This window comes from Balaenoptera physalus (genome assembly GCF_965194825.1).
Source record: "Balaenoptera physalus genome assembly, chromosome: 17".
Classification (NCBI taxonomy): Eukaryota; Metazoa; Chordata; class Mammalia; order Artiodactyla; family Balaenopteridae; genus Balaenoptera; species Balaenoptera physalus.
This window is the reverse complement of record NC_138895.1, coordinates 29,717,851-29,742,865: the sequence shown is the minus strand read 5'-3', so window position 1 is coordinate 29,742,865 and position 25,015 is coordinate 29,717,851. Positions and strand designations below refer to the sequence as shown.

Below are 25,015 nucleotides of genomic sequence, written 5' to 3'. Positions count from 1 at the left end.
GGTGGCCATTCAAGATTAGATATAAACTCGGATCTGACTCAGTCCAAAGCTCAAGTGCATTCTACTTCACCCCAACTGTTATGGAGAGGAATAAATCTTGGGAACAAACCTGGCCTTTTCGTTTGTCTCTCCTACATTTGGGGTTTCTGCTAAAGATTTTATTTTTAAGGAAAGGTCTTGCAGATACCAACAAAACACACGCACACACACATACACACACACACACACGAAAAATACTCTGATGTGATAAAGGCCAACTTCATTAGCCTGCCACTGAAGACTCCATAATCTGGTTGGAATTTACTTCTCTAGCCTCCCTTCCCCATTTCTCTCCTTCCCTTTTTGCACAGCCTACTCCAGCCAAAACTGACCAGTTATTCCTCATGCAGGCAGAATCCTTCCCTCTTCATGCGTCAACCACAGATGTTCAGCCTTTTCCCGAATCTCCAAATTCTACTCCATTTCCAGGCTTGGCAACAATGTCAGCCCTTCCAGAATTCTCAAAAAAAGTGCTTGGGCTTTAGACTGAGTCAGACCCGAGTTCATATCTGATCTTCATCCCTGACTAGTTGTATATTAGTGGAGTCTTTAAAAATGTCAGCATCTGTGTCTTGACTATAAATAAAATTCTATACTACAGTGCTGATAGGAGGATTGACTGCACAAACAAGGAACATAGGCACTAACAACATGTCTCAGGGACATCAGTGGTTACTTCCTGCCTGGAATTATGATCATTTCTTCTACTTGCTTATTTACAGAAATGGTACAGAACAACTGGATCACTATGTGGGAAGAACAATTTGAGCTGGATCTCTAGTCTCATTCCTTACACCAAGATAAATTTTAGATGAATCAAAGTTTTAAATGTAAAAAATGAAACATCAACAACAACAGCAAAAAAATGGAAGAAAAGACAGGTGAGTTTATTGATGAGTTGGAGTGGAGAAGGTCTTTCTAAGCAGGACACAATAATCAAAAGATTGTACAATGAAAAGACTGCTGATTATAGCTAATTAAAATTTTTCAATGTTCCTACAGCAAACAAACAATATAAAAATAAAAATAAAATTATGTTATCAAACTGAGAAAATAAATTTTCAACCCATATGATGAAAGGATAACTTTCTTAATTTAAAAAGAGCTTTTATATATAAACAAAAAATGCTGAATACCCCAATTAAAAAAAAAATAGACAAAGCATTTGGTCAGGTAGCAAATAAAAGTATTTGATCAGGTAGCAAATACACATGACTAGTTAAGTGTGAAAAGATGCTCCCTTTTGCTAATAAAAAAATACAAATTAAAGCAAAGAGACACAGTTTTTAACCTATTGGAAGGGCAAAACTTTAAAAGGTAGTATGTGATGTTGGTAATGGTTAGGGCCGCAGGCCTTCTCATGTGCTGTTGTGGGGATGGTTCAACGTAGAAAATTTTGTTAAGATAAAAACGGGACATTCATTTGATTCACTACTCACACTGCTAGAAATTTAGCTAGAAATAAATTCAAGACCTACACAGTAATAAGCTAGCTGCAAAACATTTTGTAATTAAAAAAAAGTTAGTTCGTTGTTAATAGATGCCTGATAAATGGAGTCATGATACATACCAAACACGGACTTCCACGCAGTTATTTAAAAAATATGACATTGACGAGGATTATTTCTAACAAATATTAAGTGGGAAAAAACTGATTCCGTTTGTATAAATTGAAAACGTGGGGGTAGTGTGGGTTGAGTGTGCATCAATATACATACACAATGTAAATTTTTTTAGAAAAATAATAAGACACTGAGAAGTACCTACTTTTAGGGAGTGGAACTGAGTGGGGAAGGAGGGGACATGTGGAATAAAGGGATATTTTTATTTTATGCCTTTCTCAACCAGTCGAGGGCCTGGATCTAGTAATCATAACTTTGTATATTGCATCTAAGTTGTATATACATGATAAACATCTCATCTATTGCGGGCATTTGTTCCCAGTTTGTCAGCTAAGACAACTAGAGAGGCCCAAAGTTTTGAGCACTGGATATAATTTATTAACTGGATTAAGAAATACAATTTGCTATTGTGTGTTCAAACATTTTTTAAAAAGAAGGGCCTTCACACTGAAAGACTGGAACCACTGGTGACGGAGAGGGATAAAAATAAAACACATATAACCGTGATGGGAACTCCTTATGCTGTTGAAGAGGAATCAGGAAAGGGTAGGTGTGGCTTTAAGAACGATTTGTGATATTTCAACCCCACCCTGACCAGCGATCCGAAAATGTCGCATAATATCTACCTTCACGCATCAGCAGTACTTATTTTTTAGAATGAAAACTGAAAACACTGCTTTACACGGAGGCCATCGCCACCTACCTAATCATGTTTATAAATAAATGAAATCTATATTCTAACAGTGAAAATGCAGCTCTGTGAGCTTATCAGTTGCTCAGATTTGAATGTATTCAAACCTACAAACAGTAGAAGAGGTCTTAAGCCTCATGTCAGCCTAACAACACCCCACCTGTTAACTGTTCGGGGTTGTTTGCACAATCACACTGGGGAGGAGTAGGGCCTCCTGCTACCACTTACGTCATGTATGTGAAAAAGGTGCTCAGGGGCTCCAGGGAATGATTCCGGAAATACTCAAATTCTCTGCATAGCTTTTTTCTCATCTCCGTGTCAATAATGGAAACAGTAAGAGGATTTGTTTGGTTAGCCAAGAAATTGCCATAATCAGTGGTCTGGAGATGAATTTTCAGATCTGAAATTAAATGAAACCCCAAATCAGGTTAAATTTTGAACATGCATGAGTAACCTTTACAACATTAATTGAAATTTTGGTAACTTTATGACAAATGCATATTTAATTATTATCTTATTAGACCTTAACATAAGGTCTACATATGATTTAGATTTGAGCATCAATCTCTAAAGCAATAAAAAATTCATGTTAACACAGTCTAGTACAATGTAACAATTTTTAATTACCTGAAAAAAATCTAGAATTATTTAGCACAGCTCAAAAGAACATAAAAAACCACCTAGTCCGGAGATTGCAAATTGGTTTTACCTGAGCCAACTTGTCATTTGAAAATAGTGCTAGGAAAACTGTTTGAGGACACTAAGCCTCCATCTCAGCTTGATGGAAAAGAAACGTTTATTACTAATATTTACCACGGGTATGGGAGGGCAGCCACCAATATCCTTTGACTACAGATGAAGAAGTTGAGTTTCAGCGGGTCTAAATGGGAGTTATATAGTAGTGGAGCTTAAACTAGGAGATGGGTCTCCTTACTCTTGAATTCCAACAACATTTCCATGGGACCATGCTAGATGTCCTTTAAATGGCAATGTTTTTGGTTGTCAGATAATTTAATTGATTTCCAACTTCATTTACTGTCACTTCATCCTGAACAAATCATTTGTTTTCCAGCCTTACACTTCTGTTAATACTGATCCCACCTAACTCTATAGAATTGGCCCGCTCCCCTCTTCAGATTGCTCATTATAATGTATCCTTCAACATTAAAATAATAGTTACCAGTGATTGAGCGTTTATTGCATATCAGGCATTGTATCAAGTGTGTATTATCTCATTTACTACTCATGGCAACCCTATGAGTTAGGAATGATTTTTAGCCCCTTTTACAGATAAGAACCCTGAAGCTCAGAGAGCTTAATAGCTTGCTCAAAATCACGTTGATAAATGGACTCAAAACCAGCCTCATATCTTAAAAATCTGTAATTTATTGCCAATCAGTTAAATCAGATTTTCAGTTGTTCTGTAAAGCCTTAATTCTGTCTGGCAGAATTATTCAATCTCACGCTGAATTTCAAAGTACTTGGATAATATTTCTAGCACAGCTCCTGTCCCAGGATATTATAAAGTCTTAATATGTTAACTCCAAAAATGCAGTTCTGCTTTCTTAGTTATATCTTTTATCTTTTAGTTCCTTGTGTAGTACCCAACATATAAGTGTTCTTAAATATCTGAATATCAAAAATGTCTTTGGCACCATCTAGCACACAACCGGAGACAATATAGCATCCTGGAGCTTACTGTATTTTTCATTCAAATATTTATTAAGCATCTGTTATGTGCTGTTACCACAGGAGGCCCAAAATGGACAAGACATATTCCTCATCTTCAAGGAAACTCACAATCTGGTGGAGGTAGAGGCACGGCAAACAGATGACGCAAACAACTAAGTTCAGTGATAAAGATAAGAACCTTGATTTATGGGAACATAGAAAATAAGAGCAAGATGCATAGGGATGAGAGCAAAAAACCTAGGAGAGTTTCCAGAAGAAGGTTAAGCCAGAGGTGAGCCTTAAGGTGCTATGTAAGAGCGCAAGGAAGGCATTCCATGAATTAGTATAGGTATGGTGGGTGCAAGAAACTCAAAACAGTTCAGTGTGGTTTGAAGCACTGAATGGGAGAGAAGGAGGGGTAAGAAGTGAAGACAGAGAAATAAGCAGGGGCTGTCCCCAGGAAGGCTTGGTGTGACTTCCTTGATCCTGAGGATAACAGGGAGCCCCTGTGGGCTATGAACTAATTGCTCTGGAAGCTGGGGGGAGGGTGGATTTGCAGTTAGGCACTCAAGTGGTTCTTGAGTCTCTGAGATTCAGCAAACAGGCATTCTTCCTCAGTGTCTGGAGTAGATCATGCACCAGAAATGCTCTTCATCTGATTGACTGCAGAATTTATTTGCTCAATTACCTATTTAATTAACTTAATTTAAAAAAATCATACTCTTTTGCCATGTCTTCTTTGGCTTTTATTTTGACAGTCAGATTTTTATACAGTTTGACAGTTTGCATTCTCAGCACTGAGGAATATTTGCCAACAGAAGTGACACAAATGGTATTTCTTCCAGAACCATGGTATATTGCTCATGTGACATATGTTTCTTTTAAGCAAAATAACTTCCAAACCTTTCCAGCTGCCAGTGAGATTCTGAAATTAAATGTCTCAGGTGTTTCAGGGCTTCCCTGGTGGCACAGTGGTTAAGAATCCGCCTGCCAATGCAGGGGACACGGGTTCAATCCCTCGTCCAGGAAGATCCCACGTGCTGCAGAGCAACTAAGCCCGTGTGCCACAACTACTGAGCCTGCGCTCTAGAGCCCGAGAGCCACAACTACTCAGCCCGCGTGCCACAACTACTGAAGCCCGCGTGCCTAGAGCCCGTGCTCCACAACAGAGTAGCCCCCACTCCCTGCAACTAGAGAAAGCCCGCGCGCAGCAATGAAGACCCAATGCAGCCAAAAATAAATACGTAAAATAAATAAATTTATTAAAAAAAAAATGTCTCAAGTGTTTCAGACCCTGTAAGCAATCTTGTAATACTGTGCTTGGTGGAGAGACAGTTGAGATAGAAGGAGCCCTGTCTCACCAGCCCCAAGATGATCCAAGGGACACTTGCAATCAGATCCTAAGAAAATTTTAAGACCTGAAATATTTGCTGAGATAATATCATTATCTGTCAGTAATGACAATAATGCTTATAGTTTTTAAAATAGGATCACATATTTTTCCTTGCATTTCCCTAAATGCTTATCTAAATAGGTATGTGTGAATAGAGCTTTGTGGTCAAATACATTTGGAATAAACAGGCTTCTTAACTGTAGGAACTGAAAGCCTTTAATACATTAATTTGAATGATTTCTTTGGAGAGAGTATGGTACAGAACCTCCCAAGCCACCAGAAATCAACGGAGCCACCCACAGAGCACACTTTGGAAAATTACACTCTTTTTTTATCCAGAGTAGTGTGTCAAGTGGCATTTTTTCTTTTTTTATTCAAATGAGGAACTGTGAGATCACTACCAACTAAATCAATTTTATAGGTCCCAGATGTAATAACATAAAGGGAACAGATTGAGCTATTATAACAAATATCTGAGTATATCACCCAGAGTAGTGTATATGCAATGTGCCCGCATGTGTGTACACAGGGTCATAAAGTAAAAATGCATCTTCTGTGTGTTGCAGTCACTGGGTTCAGGGAATTATCTGAGATCTCTTGGCCAGTGAGGCAGGACAACTATCTGGTTGCTATCTCTTCTTTATTAATTTGTTGGATAGATCTTTTTTTTTTTTGTGCAGCTTCCTGTTGATACTCTATAAAAATGAACGTCCAGACCTTTCACACTCCAGGTAGGTTATGCCAAGGAAGCACCTTCAGAGGTACCTGTGAAGGGTGCTATCTTTGAGCAGCCCCCCGCCTCTTCACCACACTCTGCCGGCGCTGAACTTATGAAAGTTATTTGACCTTTCTGAACTCAAGTTTCCTCATCTACAAAATAGGTATAGAAACTATGCTTTTGGGTTGTTGTGGGGATTTAAAAAGATGATGTAGGTGAAGAGCCTTTTTTTCCCTCACTTGTACCCATCTACTTCCAAAGTAATTTGCTTTAGTTGGCTAAGACTTTGATTTTTATTCTCTAAACCAGAATTTTCTTAAATAATATATTGGAATCTACCATCATATAATTACTCAGATTTTAATAAATATATCAGGATCTATAAAACCAGACGCTTCTTCCTCCATTTTTGCTAATGTACTGCCATTCTCATGGCGATAAAACTTCAAGTCCTCTTTGATGCTTTATTAACTCTAAATCCCCTGCATTGTTCCTTAATATCTTCCTGGATTTCCTCTCCTTATATCCCCCGTTTAGAATGACCATATCATAAACCTAGCTCACCGTGGCAATCTCTTAATAGATTCTCCCAGGCTTGTTTCTCTTCATGTACTCCATGCCTCAAAAAATATTTCCTAAGAAATATTTTGATCTTATAATGATCCTATAAGTAGCTTGGAACTACTGAGTTTTAGGCAGATTAAAAGCAACTTGCATAATATTGGCAGAGTATTTTACCACTGACAATGATTTTAATATACATTATCTCTCAACCTTAACAATAATCCCCATTTCATAGATGAAGAAACCGATGCTCAGAGAAATAACTTGTTCATGTTTTCTATGCTTACAAGTATTTGACTGAAGATTCAAATGTACCTCCTCCTCCAATATTTTGAAGCTCCATAATTAGACTTTCAAGGGTCTTCAAAAAATTTCCCAACCTAAATTAAATTCTTGCCTTATTCTCCAAGTATGCTAGTATTGCAGCCAAACTGCTTTACTCCTCACCCATATGCTTTTATTGTTTTCTATCTATAGTTCACTAATTCTCCCCAAGAACCTAGAATGTCTTGCCATATCAACTCCCCTCCACCCACCTCTTATTCCTTATCTAACTGGCATTTTCCCAACTTACTGTCTTTCAAGATTTGGTTCACTTTCAAATATATTTTCTATCTATAGGTTTAAACTCTTCTTATATTTTTAATTGTTTTGTTTATTTATAGAATGAATATTTCCAAAACAAACCAGTGCTTTTGAAGGTGAATAGAATCAGCTACTTAGAATCATACACCAAACACCATTAACCATAACCAAGAAATGGAAGGATTATTTTAGGAATTCAAAAGTCCAGCAGAAGAGGGTAAATTAATTCTTGTTGTATATACACTGCAGTTCATGGGGTGTTCTTATGACTTCCCAGGAATTCTTATGGTTTACAGTTTACAAAACATCTTCAGAAATTTCTAATTCCCCTGGTAACTGGGAGTTAGGCCAGGGAGATACCATCTAAGTATCAGATAAGAAAGTACCATGACTAAAAGTTAAGCAGCTGGCTTAACATCCCAGAGCCAGAAAGTAGAAGAGCTAGGACTTAAACTCAAACATGCAGACATTTCTAATGTGTATTTTCAGATTCTTACTATGTGCAAAACATAGCCTTGGGCTAGAGAAGCTAGGAGACAAAAAAGTATAAGGTGTGGTTTCTACCCTTAAAAAAAAAGTCTTTTTTTAAAAAAATTCAGTTTTATTGAAGTATAACCAACAAATAAAATGGTAAGATATTTAAAGTGTACATTGTGGTGATCTGATATACATTTACATTGTGAAAGGATTCTCCCACCTAGTTAATTAACACCTCTATCACCAGACATATTTATAGTTTCTGCCCTTAAGGCTTAAATTTAGGAGGGGATAGATTCATTTATTCATTCAGGAGGTAAGCCCTTAACTGATAATTCAGGGGACTAGATAGATAAACGAGACAAATGTCCTGCCCCAGGGTGACATACTTACGCAAATATCACAGATGCTACACAGAATTAGGTCCATTACAAGGTACAATATAGCACAAAATTGAGATTAGTCAATTCTGTCCCAATAGGGATACAGTAGAAAAGGTTTTATAGAGAAATTGACTCTGAAGTGGAGACTTTAAAGAGGAATGGGTGTTCTCCAGGCAAGCAGGATGGAGAATGGAATTTGTGGCTGAAGGAATAACTGTAGAAGGGCAAAAGGGTTCTGAGGAAATGCTTACCAGGTAGAGATAGGACAGACTGCTCCAGCTTTTAAACTGAGTGAAGTTTATCCTGCCTGATGAAAGTATTTTTGAACAGAAAAGTGATGGTATTGTATATGCATTTTTAATACAAGGCAGAGAAAATAAGTACTATAATTAGAGGTACTCATTAATTAGAGGTACTTATTAAATAATGTCTAAAGGAGCTTGGTGAAAGCCCTTTGAAATAAGAGTCTTCCTTCTATATGAAGTTTTTAATTTAAAAATAGGTAGCAGGGGGCTTCCCTGGTGGCGCAGTGGTTGAGAGTCTGCCTGCCAATGCGGGGGACATGGGTTTGAGCCCTGGTCTGGGAAGATCCCACATGCCGTGGCGCAACTAGGCCCGTGAGCCACAGCTACTGAGCCTGCGCATCTGGAGCCTGTGCTCCGCAACAAGAGAGGCCGCGATAGTGAGAGGCCTGCGCACCACGATGAAGATTGGCCCCCACTTGCCGCAACTAGAGAAAGCCCTCACACAGAAATGAAGACCCAACACAGCCATAAATAAATAAAATTAAAAAAAAAAAAGGTAGCAGGTATAAATACAGGTAAACAATGAAAGGTCTCCTACTTGCCACCTACCTATCCACCACCCCCACCACTCACTACTAGCCCCAGTAAATAACGAGTTTTAGTTTCATTTGAATCCTTTCACAGTTTCTTTGTATGGAGACAATCATATAGAAAATATATTTTAAATGTATCTGCCTTTTTCAGTAAACAGTATCCGTATGCTACACAGTTCTTCCCCTTGCTTTCCTCATTTAATACATCTCAGCTATCTTTCCATATCAGTCCTCTTAGAGTGTGTGTGTCCTCATGCTTTTTTCTTTTCTTTCTTTCCTTTTTTTTCTTTTCTTTCTTTCTTTTTTTCTTTTCTTTCTTTCTTTTTGTAGCCGAAGAATATCCCATTACGTGACTGTTCCATAATTTATCTAACCAGTTCCCTGTCAATGGACGTTTGATTTGTTTTTCATTTTCTGCTATTCCCAACAATGCTACATGAAGTACCAGGTCAAGTGTACATGCATTTGGAATTTTGAGGCCCAATTGCTCTCATTAAGGGGTTCTTATTTTTTCAATATTTTTATTCTCTAGAGTTGGAGCCCTTCTAGGGCAGGGACTATTTCTTTTCCATCTTTACTTCCTCAGCTCTAATGAGAAAGTGCTTAATATATGAATTAATTCCCATGTGAAGGCACAGTTGGAAAGTAATGAAGGACATGTCCCTTGAAAAGAAAGTAATTGTTCATGAGCTATAATCACCTCCTCTCATCCCCTTCCCATAAATCATGGCAAAGAGGACAAGGTAAAGGCTGGGTCCAGAGCGCTCCTACCACACCCTGAGAGCCAGAGATCACTTTCACCATATATTTTAGAAAAGGCTATTTCTTACTAAACTTTAAAGCTCTGAAGTATTCATTTTACCACTTTGTCCTTTTTTTGAAGAGGAAAGAATACTTACAAAAGTCTTGTTTGTAATTTAAAAAAAAAAATCTGATGAAAATAGCAGTGTTGCCATGAAAAGACATGGAGGGGCTTCAAATGTATGTTACTAAGTGAAAGAAGCCAGTTTGGAAAGGCTGCATACTTACTGTATGATTCCAATTATATGACATTCTGGAAAAGGCCAAACTAGGGAAGCAGTAAAGTGATCAGTGGTTGCTGGGCTGGGGGTCAGGGAGGGGGAGAATAGAGGAGTTTTAGGGCAGTGAAAATACTCTGTATAATACAATAGTGGTGGATACACGTTATACATTTGTCCAAACCCATAGAATGTACAACACCAAGAGTGACTGAAATGTCAACTCTGGACTCTGGGTGATTACCATGTATCAGTGTAGGTTCACTGATTATAACAAATGCACCACTCTGGTGCGGGATGTTGATAAGGGGGAGGCTATGCACGTGTGGGAGTAGGGGTTATATAGGAAATCTCTGTCTTTCCTCCTTAATTTTGTTGTGAACCTACAACTGCTCTAAAAAAAGTTTTAATTAAAAAAATTAGCAGTGTTAATTCTTCTAAAGACTATTTTATGTCCCTTTAACATTATTATTTTGGTTCAAGTTAATTTTAAAGAACTTGTTTTAAAAGTTACCTTTTAAGAATTTTCTATGTGAATATAGCTTCCAAGCAGTACCAGAGACACAGGCCATGTGAACTGGCTTCCTCTCCTGTCCCCTGGAAGGACTGAGTCACAGAGGGTCCTAATGACTGGTTCGGGTCACTGTTAGTCAGGGTCAGGCCTTGGAGTGGATGAGTATTTCTGACCACACTCACACAATCATAAATACTAGGATTTTTCAAAGCTTTTTTGGACAATTTTCATATTTCTTTCTTCCAAATTTACCTGAAACCTTATATGTTCCTGGTAAGTGGTTCTAAAACAACTTGTTGGTATCAGGACACTTTTCTTTTAAAGACTAGAGGACTTCAAAAGACTAAAGGCAAATGTAAGCTTTGCCAAGTTAGCTTTCCTTTACAGAAAATGCCTGATTCAACACATAGTACTATCCTGACACTGTTTTACCTACTCTTCTTTACCCATAATTTGTATGGTGCATATTATGTGAGAAAGTAAACAAATCCTAATATCCTTAACTTCTGTCCCAATGAGTGTCCTTGAGTTCTTCTCTTCGTGTCTTAAGCCAGCTCGGAAGGTGGCTGGGTTTCTCTCAGTACATTCACAGATGCAACAGTTGCACTGCTTTTCACAAGTGATTTATTTTTTATTTTTTTTTAAATTTTATTTATTTATGTATATATGTATGTATGTATGTATGTATGTATGTATTGGCTGTGTCGGGTCTTCCTTGCTGCGCACGGGCTTTCTCTAGTTGCGGCGAGCGGGGGCTACTCTTCGTTGTGGTGTGGCGGCTTCTTTTGTTGCGGACCACTGGCTCTAGGCGCACGGGCTTCAGTAGTTGTGGCTTGTGGGCTCTAGAGCGCAGGCTCAGTAGTTGTGGCACACGGGCTTAGTTGCTCCGCGGCATGTGGGATCTTCCCGGACCAGGGCTCGAACCCGTGTCTCCTGCATTGGCAGGCGGATTCTTAACCACTGCACCATCAGGGAAGCCCCACAAGTGATTTATTTCCCAACATCTTATAAAATAAACAGGCAGGGCAGACATTATTTTCTATATCAAAATGGAGCTGAGAACAACATGGACCTATTCATGTATCTTCCATTCATGCTCAGGAGGCAGACATTTTAGTGGAAAAGCAGATGCAGATGTCTGCATACCCCACCCCTGACAAGGTGGTTAGATTAGTCACAGCCACTCTAAGCCTCAGAGTCCTCAACTGTTAACTGAGGACATGAAACCCTTACTTTATTTAGATTGATTTTCTCATTCATCATTATAACCTATAGTTTGATGGCTCATATTTGATATTCCTAAGAGTCTCCAACAGATTGGCAACAGATTCAAACACAGTTGTAAAACGAATGGTTGAAAAAATATATATATTAATGGGAGGAAAGAAAGGTAGAAACCATGAGATACAATGACAATAAAGCAATGGTGTATATAAGAGGGTTTCTTACTCGGGGTGCAGGATGACTTCAGGTGGTCCATGACCGCCTGATGTTATATGGAAAATTCTATGTGTATGCACCTGTGTGTATTTTTCTAAGAATTTCATTCTTCGGGTCTTCAAAAGGGTCTGAAACCTTTCCTTCTCCCCCAAAGTGAAGCTGAGGGTGGTTTCTCTCTGAATTCTTTAGTGTGCTGGCTAAACCTTGCTTTGTATCATGAAGACTTTTCATGTATTGTTTATGTTTAAATTTGCATTCCTCAGCCCATTTAAAAGCTTGACTGAAAACTATTTAGAATTCATTCAAATGGCTTCTCTCAGAAGCAATCACTATGCTCTGTGTTCACTAATTTTTTCTACCTTAATTTATGCTGATTTTATATATATGATTAACATTCTCCGGACACCAAACTCCTAATTAAATATGCTGAAGTGATTTAGGATTTGGGATTATATTGTAATTATTTGTAGCCAACAGAATTAGTTATCATCTACAAGATTTGTCTAGCTGTTTCCATTGCTAATGAAAGGAGAGGGTCTCCCTCAACTTGGGCAGTTCTGCCTTAACTCTGACTCTGGTCAGAACCATAAAGTGACCTCAGGACCATCAGCCCTACTTGAGAAGCCTGCAAAGTCACCTCCGAGTTTTTGTTTTATTTTGCCTTCTAATACTCTTCCTGGCAGTCTTGATCCTTATTGCTTTCTTGCATTTTCTAGAATAATCTAGAAGTTTTAAAGCACCCTATTATTGACATTATTATATTAATTTTATAAGCATGTTTCAAAGTAAACAAATGTAGTGTTTTTAATAATAAAAATACTATATATTTAAATGTGAAATCTTTGGTAAGCCTTTGAAAATACTGTAGCTTAAAGATAATTTCCAGGAACTTTCCTGGTATTCCAGTGGTTGAGAATCCATCTTGCAATGCAGGGGACGCTTGTTCAATCCCTGGTTGGGGAACTAAGGTCCCACATGCAGCGGGGCAACTAAGCCTTTGTGCTGCAACTACTGAGCCCATGTGCTCTGGAGTCTGTGCACCACAACTAGAGAGAAACCCACGTACCGCAACTAAGACCCCACACAACCAAAAAAATAATAAATAAATAAATATTTAAAATAAATAAATTTTTTTAAGAAAAAGATAATTTCCAGAGAGGAGGGGGAAATGGGGAGAAGGGTACGAAGTGTTGATTATACACGATGAATAAGTCCTAGAGATCTACTGTAGAGCATAGAGCCTATAGTTTACACATACACACACACACACACACACACACACACACACACACACACACACATATAGTAATAACAGAGGGCAGGAGGAAACCTTTGGAGGTGATGGATTGGTTTATGGCATAGATTGTGGTGATTTCCCAGGTGTATACCTATCTCTAAACTCATCAAGTTGTATACATTAAATACGCACAGCTTTTTGCATGTCAATCATACCTCTAAAGTGGTTAAAAAAAAGAGATAATTTCCATTTGTAGAGTGCTTCACAGTTCTTAACACATTCTCTCATGTACTGCCTTATTTATTTCTCCAAACAACTCAGCAAAGCAGGCGTTACCATCAAGTTTTACAAATAAGGAATCAGGCTCAGAGGCTTTCAGCCCGAAGTCACCTACCTATTCCTGGCAGAGGTCAAAGTCAGGACTTTTGATTCTAGGATGGCCTCACCACATACCATGTCTCTTGATTTTTTTCTTAAGCTCCATTAAAGACAAACCTCAAATATACATACTCTCGTGTTAATAGATACTGGTAAGTAGAATAGAATAAAATTCTCTGGACCAAGGTTTAGGGTATTTTATTTTTTTTGGCCATGGATCCCTGGACAGTTTGGTGATATCTTTCTCCAAATAATATTTATAAATATGTAGAACGAGGGACTTCCCTGGTGGTGCAGTGGCTGGGAATCCGCCTGCCAATGTAGGTAACATGGGTTTGAGCCCTTGTCCGGGATGATCCCACATGCCGTGGAGCAACTAAGCCCGTGAGCCACAACTACTGAGCCCACGTGCCACAACTACTGAAGCCCATGCGCCTGGAGCCGGGGCTCTGCAACAAGAGAAGCCACCACAATAAGAAGCCCGCGCACAGCACCCAAGAGTAGCCCCCACTCGCTGCAGCTAGAGAAAGCTTACACGCAGCAACGAAGACCCAAGGCAGCCAAAAATAAGTAAGTAAGTAAATAAATAAATAAATAAATAAATAAGTAGAAACGAAAATACATAGTATTACAAAGGAAACCAAATATTTTTAAATATAGCTATTATTTTTAAATGTGTAATAACATGATTCTTTATTAAGACATTAAATATCAAGGATGAGTGCAATATCTAGTATAATTTTGAAATAGTGAAAACATAAATGATATCTCAATGTATCTGCAAGAACAGTATGAGGATATGAAAACACTGAATTTCTGTTGGTGACAAAGTACTAACCGCCGTGATTTGTTGCCTGCATTCATAATGAAAGGAAATGCTACATTTTACTTAGAGAATACTGAAAATAGAGATGTAATTTTTTTTTCCTCGTCCAAGTTCATGGACCCCTGAAGTCTGGACACTGGGCCTAAGAACCGGCCCTGGACTCCCAGGACCCTGGTCCGTGCTTCCAGTGGGCAGCATCAATCCCTTTTTTCCTTTTTAAACTGCGAGAAGAGCGGCACTTACCCTCCAGGGTCTCACACTGGACCAGGTTGATGTAGTCCTGCTGGGTCAGGAGGCCGGCTTTGCATCCTCGCACCAGGCCCTCCAGGTAGCCATGGTCCGCGTTGAAGTACAGCTCGGCGCCCTCAAGCATGGGGGAAGCGGTCGCGGCCGAGAGAGGCTGAGACAGCTCTGCGTCCCGGGCAGACCCCGAGGACGTGCACCGGTCTGGAACGAGTGCTAGCAGTTCTCCGGAGTTACCGGGAAGCGACCTCTCAGCTGATAGTCGGGGTTTCGTGACTAGTTTCCTCCGCTTTCAGTGGCTTTCAACATAGCCTGCCCAGCCCTGTTTTTACATCAACAGTGAATCAGCTAGATAACCCGACTGCACCCGGGAGCAAACCCTTGCTGGGAGAGGAGGGTCATGAGAAGGGGGGTCAGGGCTCTATTCCCTTCGAGAGCAACTGGCCCCTTCCCCGCTTTGCTATTGGAACCCTTGCTACAGCAGAATGTTGTGTAAACATTCCTTCCCCATCTGAGCTTCTGAGCTTTCAATTGTAAATTACATTTGTCCTAAGTGTCCTGAGGACTATCAATAAGAAGAAAGAGAGGGCTTTTTTTTTTTTTTTAATTAACTTATATGTAAATAGAGCAAACGTGAGCAGGCAGTTTGGAGAACCCTGAGAAGCTCATTCAGCAGCACCGTGTGTGTAAAACCAATGACTAGTAATGCCTTAACCTGGTCAAAGGTTCGTAGCTGCTTCCCTCCCCGCGCCCAGTCTTTGGGCAGAGAACAGAAAACAATCCTGGGAGTTGATACACAGTGTTGTGATTCTTATTAATAAGCCACTACCTTTGCAAAATCTGACCTTTTACAAGGTGCTCTTCGTTTTCTTTTTCCCATTTGGATCTCAGGATACTCAGGTGAGTATCTGGACTGATAGTATTACTACTCAAATCACAAATAAGGAACCAGCTCTCAGAAGTTGGGAGGCAGCTCAAAATGCACAGCTTAATTAAGCCAGGACGTAATTGTTGTTTCATGCTCCCAAAAGGAATGCTGGTTCTCCCTTACACTGAGCTCTAAGATTCTATCAAATACCCTGAACACTATTTTACATATGTAGTATTTCACTTTCATATATACTGTGTCAAATTCTTAATTGAAGTTAAGGTGCCAGAAATTCTCCAGTCTCTTCTCAGTATTTCCAAGACTGTGATCCACGTGGCAGAGCAGTTCTCCCGGGTTCCCTTACCATGCTACTCTCTGCACAGGTGCCGCTTCCCAATAAAATCTTTTGCTTTGTCAGTACGTGTGTCTCCTCAGACAATTCATTTCTGAGTATTAGACAAGAGCTCACTTTCTGGCCCTGGAAGGGGCCCGTCCCCCTTCCTGTTACAGTTACATTGTGAATTGCAAAAAATTTGAAGAAATAGTCTTTCAGTATTCGAAAAACTGTTTTATTCAGCAAAGAAGCCACGCACATTATATATGACTTCATTGTTTCATTTTTGTCCTACTCATTAATGTAAATAAAAATATCAACCAACAGTCATTGGAACTATACTTGTTTGTCAATTGCAACCATAGGTTGGCTACAGATTCTAGAGTTGAACAAAGATAAATGAAAGCATACTGTGAAAATCAATGGAGCATATGGGATTTGTAAGAAAGAGTATTATTTTATTGTTATTTGTAAATTGGGTAATATGCATCCTTTATATCATAAAATTTATGATAAACATATATACATATTTTGAGGGGAGAGCCAGTTGTTAAATATTTAGAGCACAACACAAAGTCTTCATAGTTTTGCTGAGAACTAGCCCTGAATGTCCACATGCTCAAAAAAGAATGGATTTTGTGTGTGTGCGAAAAACTTAAGTTTGCCATATTTTATATTTATAAGCAGACAAGTTCCAATGTTTCTTTAAAATGATAGGCATCTACTTTCTCCACTATTATGAAATTAGTGGATGAAGCAGGCAAAGTATTTCTTTTTCTTCACATTACTCTTCTAACCTAGCAAAAGCAAAAATGTCTCATTCCTGCTAAAGGTACTTATCAAAAATGAGATCAAACTCATGGGATATGAGAGGAAACCCAGCACAGTGACAATAATCTGGAGCTTCTTTGTAAATGGGTCCTTCTGGTGAAAATGTAATAAAAATGTTCATTTCAGGGCTTCCCTGGTGGCGCAGTGATTGAGAATCTGCCTGCCAATGTAGGGGACACGGGTTCGAGCCCTGATCTGGGAAGATCCCACATGCCGCGGAGCAACTAAGCCCGCGTGCCACAATTACTGAGCCTGCGCGTCTGGAGCCTGTGCTCCGCAACAAGAGAGGCCGCGACAGTGAGAGGCCCGCGCACCGCGATGAAGAGTGGCCCCCGCTCGCCGCAACTAGAGAAAGCCCTCGCACAGAAACGAAGACCCAACACAGCCAAAAATAAATAGATAAATAAATAAATTTATTTAAAAAAAAAGAAAAAAAGTTCATTTCAGTGTTTAAACTACCAATGATGTTTAGGAGAGTGGGCTTTGGAGTGTGACAGAGTATGAGTTTAAATGACTTCCTCTCTCTGAGTGCCAGTGTTTTCATGCGTAAAATGAAGATAATAACACTCACCTCAGTTTGCTGTAAATATTAAATGAGATACAATCCTTAATATGCTTAGCAGGTATGGGCTTGTGTGCTAAGAAGTTACTGCAATGGCTTCTCTTCTTCCTCCTGTTACTACAAACTATAATCCTAATTCATTAACTACACTGAGTTCCTGAAAGCCAGGAAGAGTATCTTATCATCTTTCTGTCTCTCAAGTGCCTAGTAGCATGCCTTGAGGGTGAGCAGAGACTCAAATAGCTGTTTGCTGGATAAAATTACTCTTACAGAGTCTTTAGTTCCACATTTCTCTAGGAGACATTATATTTGGTAATTGTATCCAAAGAATGAAGGTATTGCGGTTTTGTAGCATGCTAAACATATATATGTATATGTGTATGTATGCTTAACTATATAGAATATATAGCACTTATTACAAATTTCTGTCAGTTTTAAGAGTTCCCAAGAGTCATTAGCTTCATAGCCATTCCGAGCCAAACAGTCCCTCGGAGTGTCTTTGGAGGCAGTGTTGTGTAGGATACACCTTGGAGTGGGCCCAGGATGCCATCCTCAGTGACAAAGTCAAAGGCCAAGTCAAAGTCCTTTCCTAAAGCTATCTGCACTTCAAACAAACAAACAAACTTTAAACCTTTTTATTATGGGACATTTCAAACATATATAAATGGAAACAATACTTTATAATTAACCCCCATGTATCCATCACCCTGCTTCAATAATTATTCACTCATGGCCAATCTTAGTTCAGCTTTACCAGGCATCAGGAAGGTTTTTCCCCATAGGGCCAAATAGTAAATATTTTAGCCTTTGTGGGCCATACAGTCTCTGTTGCGACTACTCAACTCTGCCTTTGTAGCAAGAAAGCAGTCATAGATCACATAAACAAATGAGCCTGACTGTGTTCCAATAAAACTTTATTTACCAAAAACATGGGACTTCCCAGGTGGTCCAGTGGTTAAGAATCTGCCTTCCAATGCAGGGGACATGGGTTCGATCCCTGGCTGGGGATCTAAGATCCCACATGCTGCAGGGCAACTAAGACCACGCACTCTGGAGCCCTCCCGCCACAACTAGAGAGAAGCCCACGCGTCGCAGCTAAGACCCAATCAGCCCAATAAATAAATAAATATTTAAACAAACAAACAAACAAGCAAACAGGTGGTGGGCCAGATTTGGTCTGGGCCATCATTTTTGGCCCTGCTCTATAACATTGCCCACTTCCTCCCTACCCTTAATTATTTTCAAGTAAATCCAAGATATCATTTTTTATCTATAAATATTTCAGTTATCTCTAAAAGATAAAAATCCTTTAATAATAATATAATATTGTTATATATACTGTATTATATATTATAATATAATGACTCCATTGTACTTGAAGTTATTCCTTAATATTAAATATCCAGTTAATGTTCAAATTTTCTCAGCATAATTTTTTTTACACTTGGCTTGTTGGAATGAGGAGACATTATAATTGGGTTACATGTCTCTTAACTTTCTTTTAGGTACGCCTTCCCTCCCACTAGCCCTGCTTTTTGTTTAAGACACTTGGTCTCAGGTTCTGGAGAGTCTTTTACAGTTTGGAATTTGCTGATTACATCCTGAGGTGTCATTGAACCTGTTGGTCTATCTCCTGTTATTCCTATAAGTTGGTAGTTAAATCTGGCCACTAGATCACTTTCATGTTAGATTTTTTGCAAGAACACTTCAGAGCAGTATTGAATGCTTCCATCAGGATGCATGTAACATATTTCTTTTATTTTTTTAATGTCAGATGCCATTTATGATTACCACTTAGGTCCACTGTTTCATTTAGTCACAAAATGATTATATTTTAGTTTATCATTCCTTCTTCATTTATTAGCTGGAGAACTATATAAAAAGAGACTTTTCAACAACAACTGTTGGTTACCCTAGTTTACATTTCATATAAGAAAGCAGGATAAATGCTTAACTCGTTCCATTTACTTACCAGTTTTCCAAATAACAAGTTGGCTCTTAGCATCCTCCAAAAGTGACCAATAAGGGTTTTTTTTTTCAAAATAAAAAATATTATTATTAACATATGGATTTAAGCATAGTCATCCTGTTTTCTGATATAACCCCAGTAGTCTTTGACAAATTGTTTTCTTGTTTTCTGTAGACAGGCTGTTCCATGCTCATTTTGTTCAATTTTTACCCTGACCTGGAATTGGCTATTTCTCCAAGGAGCTCTGGTTTAACATTGTAGTTCTTAATGAGTTTTCGCAGAAAGGCAAAGTCTCTGCAGTGGAGTGGGCAGTTCAATAAGTGGTGTGATAGCCCTGCACTGCTCACTGGAAGCTAAGGTCAGTACATGCAGGTGGCTGATTTCTAAGAGCACATGTGCCCAGTAGAGACAGTGCCTTTGTAGATGGGTTTGTGGTTACCTCTCCTTAACTGTTTTCTCCAGTACTTAAGTTTTCTGATTAGAACATATCAAAACAGAACAAACCTCCCATATCAGTCCAAAAAAACACATTATGCTGAAAAATTGAGTTTTAAAGCCACATGAACTTAAATTCCGTGTACGTTCTTCAAGAATCCCAACTTGATTAAAGTGGGCTAGAGTGAGAAAACCCAGCAAGCATGTGACTGAATTCAGGACAAGAACACTGCAGGCAAAGCAAGACTGCTCCCTTGACATTGATTCAAAACAGCTATCACATTGCTGAGCCAGAGTGTACTCCTGGTTAACTCCTTTCTTATAAGCCAGAGTATTTGCCAACTGTCATCGGCATCACTGACTTTCTGGGCCACTTTATGCTTTGTTGGTTTTGGATAATTTAAAGTTTTAAGGGTGTTTTAATACTGTCTTCTTTTTTAATTATTTATTTTTTATTTATTTATGGCTGTGTTGGGTCTTCATTTCTGTGCGAGGGCTTTCTCTAGTTGCGGCAAGTGGGGGCCACTCTTCATCGCGGTGCGCGGGCCTCTCACTATCGTGGCCTCTCTTGTTGCGGAGCGCAAGCTCCAGACGCGCAGGCTCAGTAATTGTGGCTCACAGGCCTAGTTGCTCCGCAGCATGTGGGATCTTCCCAGACCAGGGCTCGAACCCGTGTCCCCTGCATTGGCAGGCAGATTCTCAACCACTGCGCCACCAGGGAAGCCCTAATATTGTCTTCTTGCTAAAGAGAATACTAAAAGTACTTCACATGTTGGCTGGTGATGAAATCTGTTTTGTCAGTGATTTGTAATGTGCTGTTTGCCTTAATGATTCAGCTTTTATACTTTATCAAAATTATATTTTTGCTTTTATATGTTAATTAAGGCTGGACCTGATACAGTATGTGTCTTCCTTCATAATAGCTTATTGTTCTTCAGTGACCCTATTTAATTTCTTATCACAAAATCTGTTCTAGGGCAAAAATTTTAATCTGATTAGAAAAGTACAAAAACCAATCATCACTCATAATACTTAGATAAAATATTTATGTAAGTATAACTCTAAAGCAAAGGTAAAAAGTTCAAAATCCTGTTTATTTAAAAAGATTAAGGGCATTAATTTACTTTAATCCAAATTCTATATTCTGGCTTGCAGAGAAATGAATATCTACCTGAGAAAGATGATTATTTTCCCTTATATTTTGTTTAGTCTTTATCGTTTTCTGCTCTGCTTACCAGGGCAATGCATACTTTTTGCAAAAATTTTAACTATTACAGGAATATATGAGATGAAAGTCCCTCTAAAACCACTCTGAAGAGATAACCACTGACAATAGTTTGGGGAACATTAAAAGAATGTTATTTAAACTCCAAGATATTTGCTGCTCATGGTGCCAGGATTAATTTTTCAAAGGGTCATTTTGGTTTTGAACCACAAGGGGTCATCATAACATTACAGCAAGCACCTTTTCACTTAATTTACCTGTCAAAGAACAATTCAACAGAGTAAACCTGATGGTATAATTGGCTTTATTCAACAATTCATGAACCAGGAAGCATCCCATCTGGTAACTACAAGAGCGCTCCCAGGAGTGGTACAGGCAGAAGGCTTTTATAGAAAGAAGGGTCGGCGGGGGAAAGTCATTAGTAAAAGAAAAGAAAGGATTATTTTGGGCCAGGACAACTTATTTTTGGAGGGAAGAGACCCAGAGGGTTTTATCATGCAGACTGCGTCCTCTTCCTCTGGGATGGGGGGTGGGGGTGGGTTGGGGAAAAGGCCAACACGCTGACTAGAAAATTCCAACTGCGTGATTAAGATTACATTTCTGAGGCAGGTTGAAACTGCAGTTAGGTTAGGTATGAAATCTAGGTGGTATCATGGGCTTTAGCAAAAGTGATGCCATTTGGGGCCTGTGGTTTTTCTCTTTAACATACATTACCTATAAATTTTTCATTTAAAAAAGTCGCGCTGCAGCTTACACAAGTGACTTCCTGTTGTATATGTTAGATGTTTTTGGACACCTCATTAAGTGTCAAGGTGTTCTCCTACTCCCTATCTCTTGACGGCTCACCAAACCATCACTGGTCTTCACCATAATGCAAGCCCTTCTTTTCTTCCTCCTAAATAGCATTTTTTTTTTGTCAATGTTTTCATCTGTTATTTCACAGTCTGGTTCCATTTACCCTACATGTTCACTGCAATTTATCTTGTTTTAAGGGTCTGTAAACAAAAAGAACAGAGTGTCTGTTATTTATCATCCAGTTACACAAAGGGATAAGTTGCAATCCACTGCAGTCACCCGCCGACTGTACGCTCTGAATTCAGGGAATTCAGGATGGCAAAAACAGGATGAAACATTCTGTGTTTCGGATTACTGTCCCTAGATAGTTAAGATGCATATCTAAGGAAGAATTTCAGTGACCCCAGATTCTTGCACCTTCCCATACGTAGAAAAGCGCTAAACTCATTGACGTGAGATATCTGCTTTTGTGATTAGCAATAATTTCTTACCAAGATGTACGCTTGACTACATATATTCCCCAGCCCCAAATTCATATTTATACTGGCTCTTCCCCTACCTCTTCAGAGCTATCTGAGAGGCTCTCTCCAGGCTATAGTCCTCAATAAGGTTCCCAAATCAAATAAAACTGAGCTTTCTCCCCTGCTGCCCTTCGCACAGCTTCCCGCTGGACTCGGCAGTGCACACGAACTTGCCCGCCCGCCGCGTGCCCGCGGGCCTGGAGAAGCGGCTGTGCGCGGCCACTGCCGCCACCCTGGGCAAGCCTGAGGACTTGCACATGGGCAGGGGAGCACGGTGTGGGAGGAAGTTGGCTGACCTGGGTCGGGCTCTGTCCCCGCCCCGGCTCCCCCACCGTGAGCCCGACCCTTCCGCGCCCGCCCGCCCCGCTGCCCGCCGAGTCTGACCTCCAGCTCTCTGTGACCTCGCGGCCCCGTCCCCCACATCCGCTCCGTGTCGCCTTGCCCAGTCAGGAGCCCGACGTGACCTCCAGTAACCCCGGCCGGTGCCCCCAGCTCTAATACCTTGGGGCCCGCGCATCTCCACCCCGAGCTCCCGCACTCCGCGCGCCCCGGTCCTCAGCACGATCCCGACCTACACCGGCTTCAGTTTAAGCTTTCGTGTCCCCGCAGCGCGTGAACGTGACGGTGCGGTCCGGCCTGGCCACAGCGGTGAAAGACTTAGCGGATCCCGGCGCGCAGCCGCTCGTCTCCTCCATCGGTGTGATGGGCATCCCGCCTCTTCGAGTTCCTCACCAAGGAGCTGGAGCTGGCCCAGGACTGGTGCGTAGGGGCAGGGAGAGGACCCTCTTGGGACTGCTGTGCGGCCGGGAGCAGGGATCCCACCTCAGGCCCATCCTAAGTTTGGGGAAAAAATAAGTTTCTCACCCTGTGCAAGAATGATCTGGTGCCCCAGGGCCCACTGACCCCTTGCCCTCCCCCCCACCCGCCGTGGTGGAGCCACCTTGAGAGTGGTAGTGGAATTGAATGAATTCCTGGCTCTGCAGTGGTTCCTATGACACCTGGGTAAGGTGTGGCCTCTTGGACCTCAGTGTTTCCATCTGTGAAGTGGGAAGGCTGTCCTTTAACCACTCCCTGGGGGCACTGCATGACACGGCACTATACCGTACCTGCCCTGGCACCTGGCAGGGTAGGATGTTGTTACCCTGACAAAACCAAAGCCACTTATCATCTGCCTTCAGACTTTTCCACATCTTAGGAAAACAGGAGTAATTTTCTAGAACTTCTCCAAGCAGGTCAGGAGGAATTCTGGGTATGTTCTGAGGCAGGGACCTTTGGGTCCCAGGTAAGGTTCCCAGGAGGGCCACAGAGTAGTGGAAAGAGCATTGGCCTGAATGTCTGGAGACCTGGGTTCTGGGTCCCGAGCAGCTGGGGGATCCAGACAAACCTGGAAATGAACCATCTCTGGTTCGTAGCCTTCTCTTCTGTGACTAGAGAGGCACGGATTAAGTGATTCCCAAGAAGCCCCTACAGTTCCCAAACCTGGGATTCTGTGGCAAGGTTAAAATTTCTTCCTGGGTGAAAAATATTCCTGAGCCAAGTCCATGCCTACGAAGTACTAAGTGCATGAGAAGCTTGAAAGAACCTTCCAGAATGGAGCCTTCGTTGGTCCAGAAAGGCTGGTGAAGAATGGTCACTTCTGGGAGGTGCTCAGGCCTGGTCCTCAAGCTGGGGAGCGATAATAATTCTAACAATGATAAGTAATGCATAATTTACCGTGAGCCAGATACTCGATAGGTAACTCACATGCATGATTCCATTTGATCCTTAGAAGTTTTGTTCCCGTGTCCACACCCCTCATGTGGACATGCCATCCCCATGAGGTAGATACCTCCATTATGCCTATTTACAGATGGGAAAACTGAGGTTGTCACATATACCTCCTTGGCCCCAGGCTATCCCAAGTATCCTGTTTCTTCACAAAGAACTTCCTATCACTTCTGTGAGAGAGGCACACTCACTCCACAGACATTACGGGGGTGGGGGTGGGAGTAGGAGTCACCCTGTGCTTGGCCTTCTTGAGCCAGACTTTGCGAAAACAGGCGGCTGGAGCACTGCATATGTCCCCAGGGGGCCTGCAGTTTGGAAGAGCGAGGGTTTCTCTGTGAACCCACAGATAGCATACAGTGACCACGGAGGCTGCCGTGTTGAGAGTCTGTCCTGGGAGGGCGATGATGATGTGCAGTCACCATCCCATCCCTGACATTAATGGGGTGAGGCAGGCTTGCAAAATGCCCGGGGGCTAAGGCAGGCTGGCCTGGGAGCCCGTGATGGGAGTGCCTGTCTCGGGGTCTTGGAATGTGAGGCATTAGCCCAGGAGCTGATGACATCTTTTTCTCTGTCCCCTGAAGGATCATTATCCGCTTTCTTCCCCTGGATCCCAGGCAGATTGGCAAGAATGGGACAGTCGTGACTTTTTTGTGATTGGCATGGAGGGTGTCCAAGGCATCTGTGAGCTGGCCCCTTCCAGGGAGGCCTCCTGACAGAGTGAGGGCCTGGTGGATACTAGCTTCTGGCACCCCCATGTGCAGACATGCCTGTGACCTCACGGTCCTCTTCCCCATCCTCATGACAAATAAATGAAGAGAGCTTTGCCTCTCAAACATGAAAAAACTAAAAACTAAAATAAAATAAAACTGAAACTTACTGCTCTTAAGTTGTGTGTGTGTGTTTTCTTTTCAGTCGACAGTTTCATAAGAGATGTTCTGTGGGGGTAAAGAAAAGCTCTGTGAAAAAACAGGTTAGACAGTACATCCCACCCTGGACAAAGTGCATGTTAACATACTGAAGTCTCTGAGCAGTCCCTTGGTGATTAGAGCCACTTAACTTTAAAACAGCAT

General features: G+C 40.8%; 1 protein-coding gene across 2 annotated transcripts in view; it reads right to left on the bottom strand.

The window, feature by feature from the left end:
• Positions 1 to 16,872, bottom strand: part of ATP6V0D2 (ATPase H+ transporting V0 subunit d2) — a 48,900-nt gene extending 32,028 nt beyond the window's left edge. Inside the window, exons 1-2 of one of the 2 annotated variants that reach the window (XM_082434018.1) lie at positions 14,639 to 16,872; positions 2,581 to 2,752 (exon numbers count right to left, since the gene is read on the bottom strand). In XM_082434018.1, the coding sequence (XP_082290144.1) occupies positions 2,581 to 2,752; positions 14,639 to 14,768 (302 nt within the window). In that variant the 5' untranslated portion in view covers positions 14,769 to 16,872. The remainder of the gene's footprint in view (positions 1 to 2,580; positions 2,753 to 14,638) is intronic. The other variant, XM_082434017.1, reaches the window with a different exon arrangement.
• Positions 16,873 to 25,015: the final 8,143 nt, after the last annotated feature.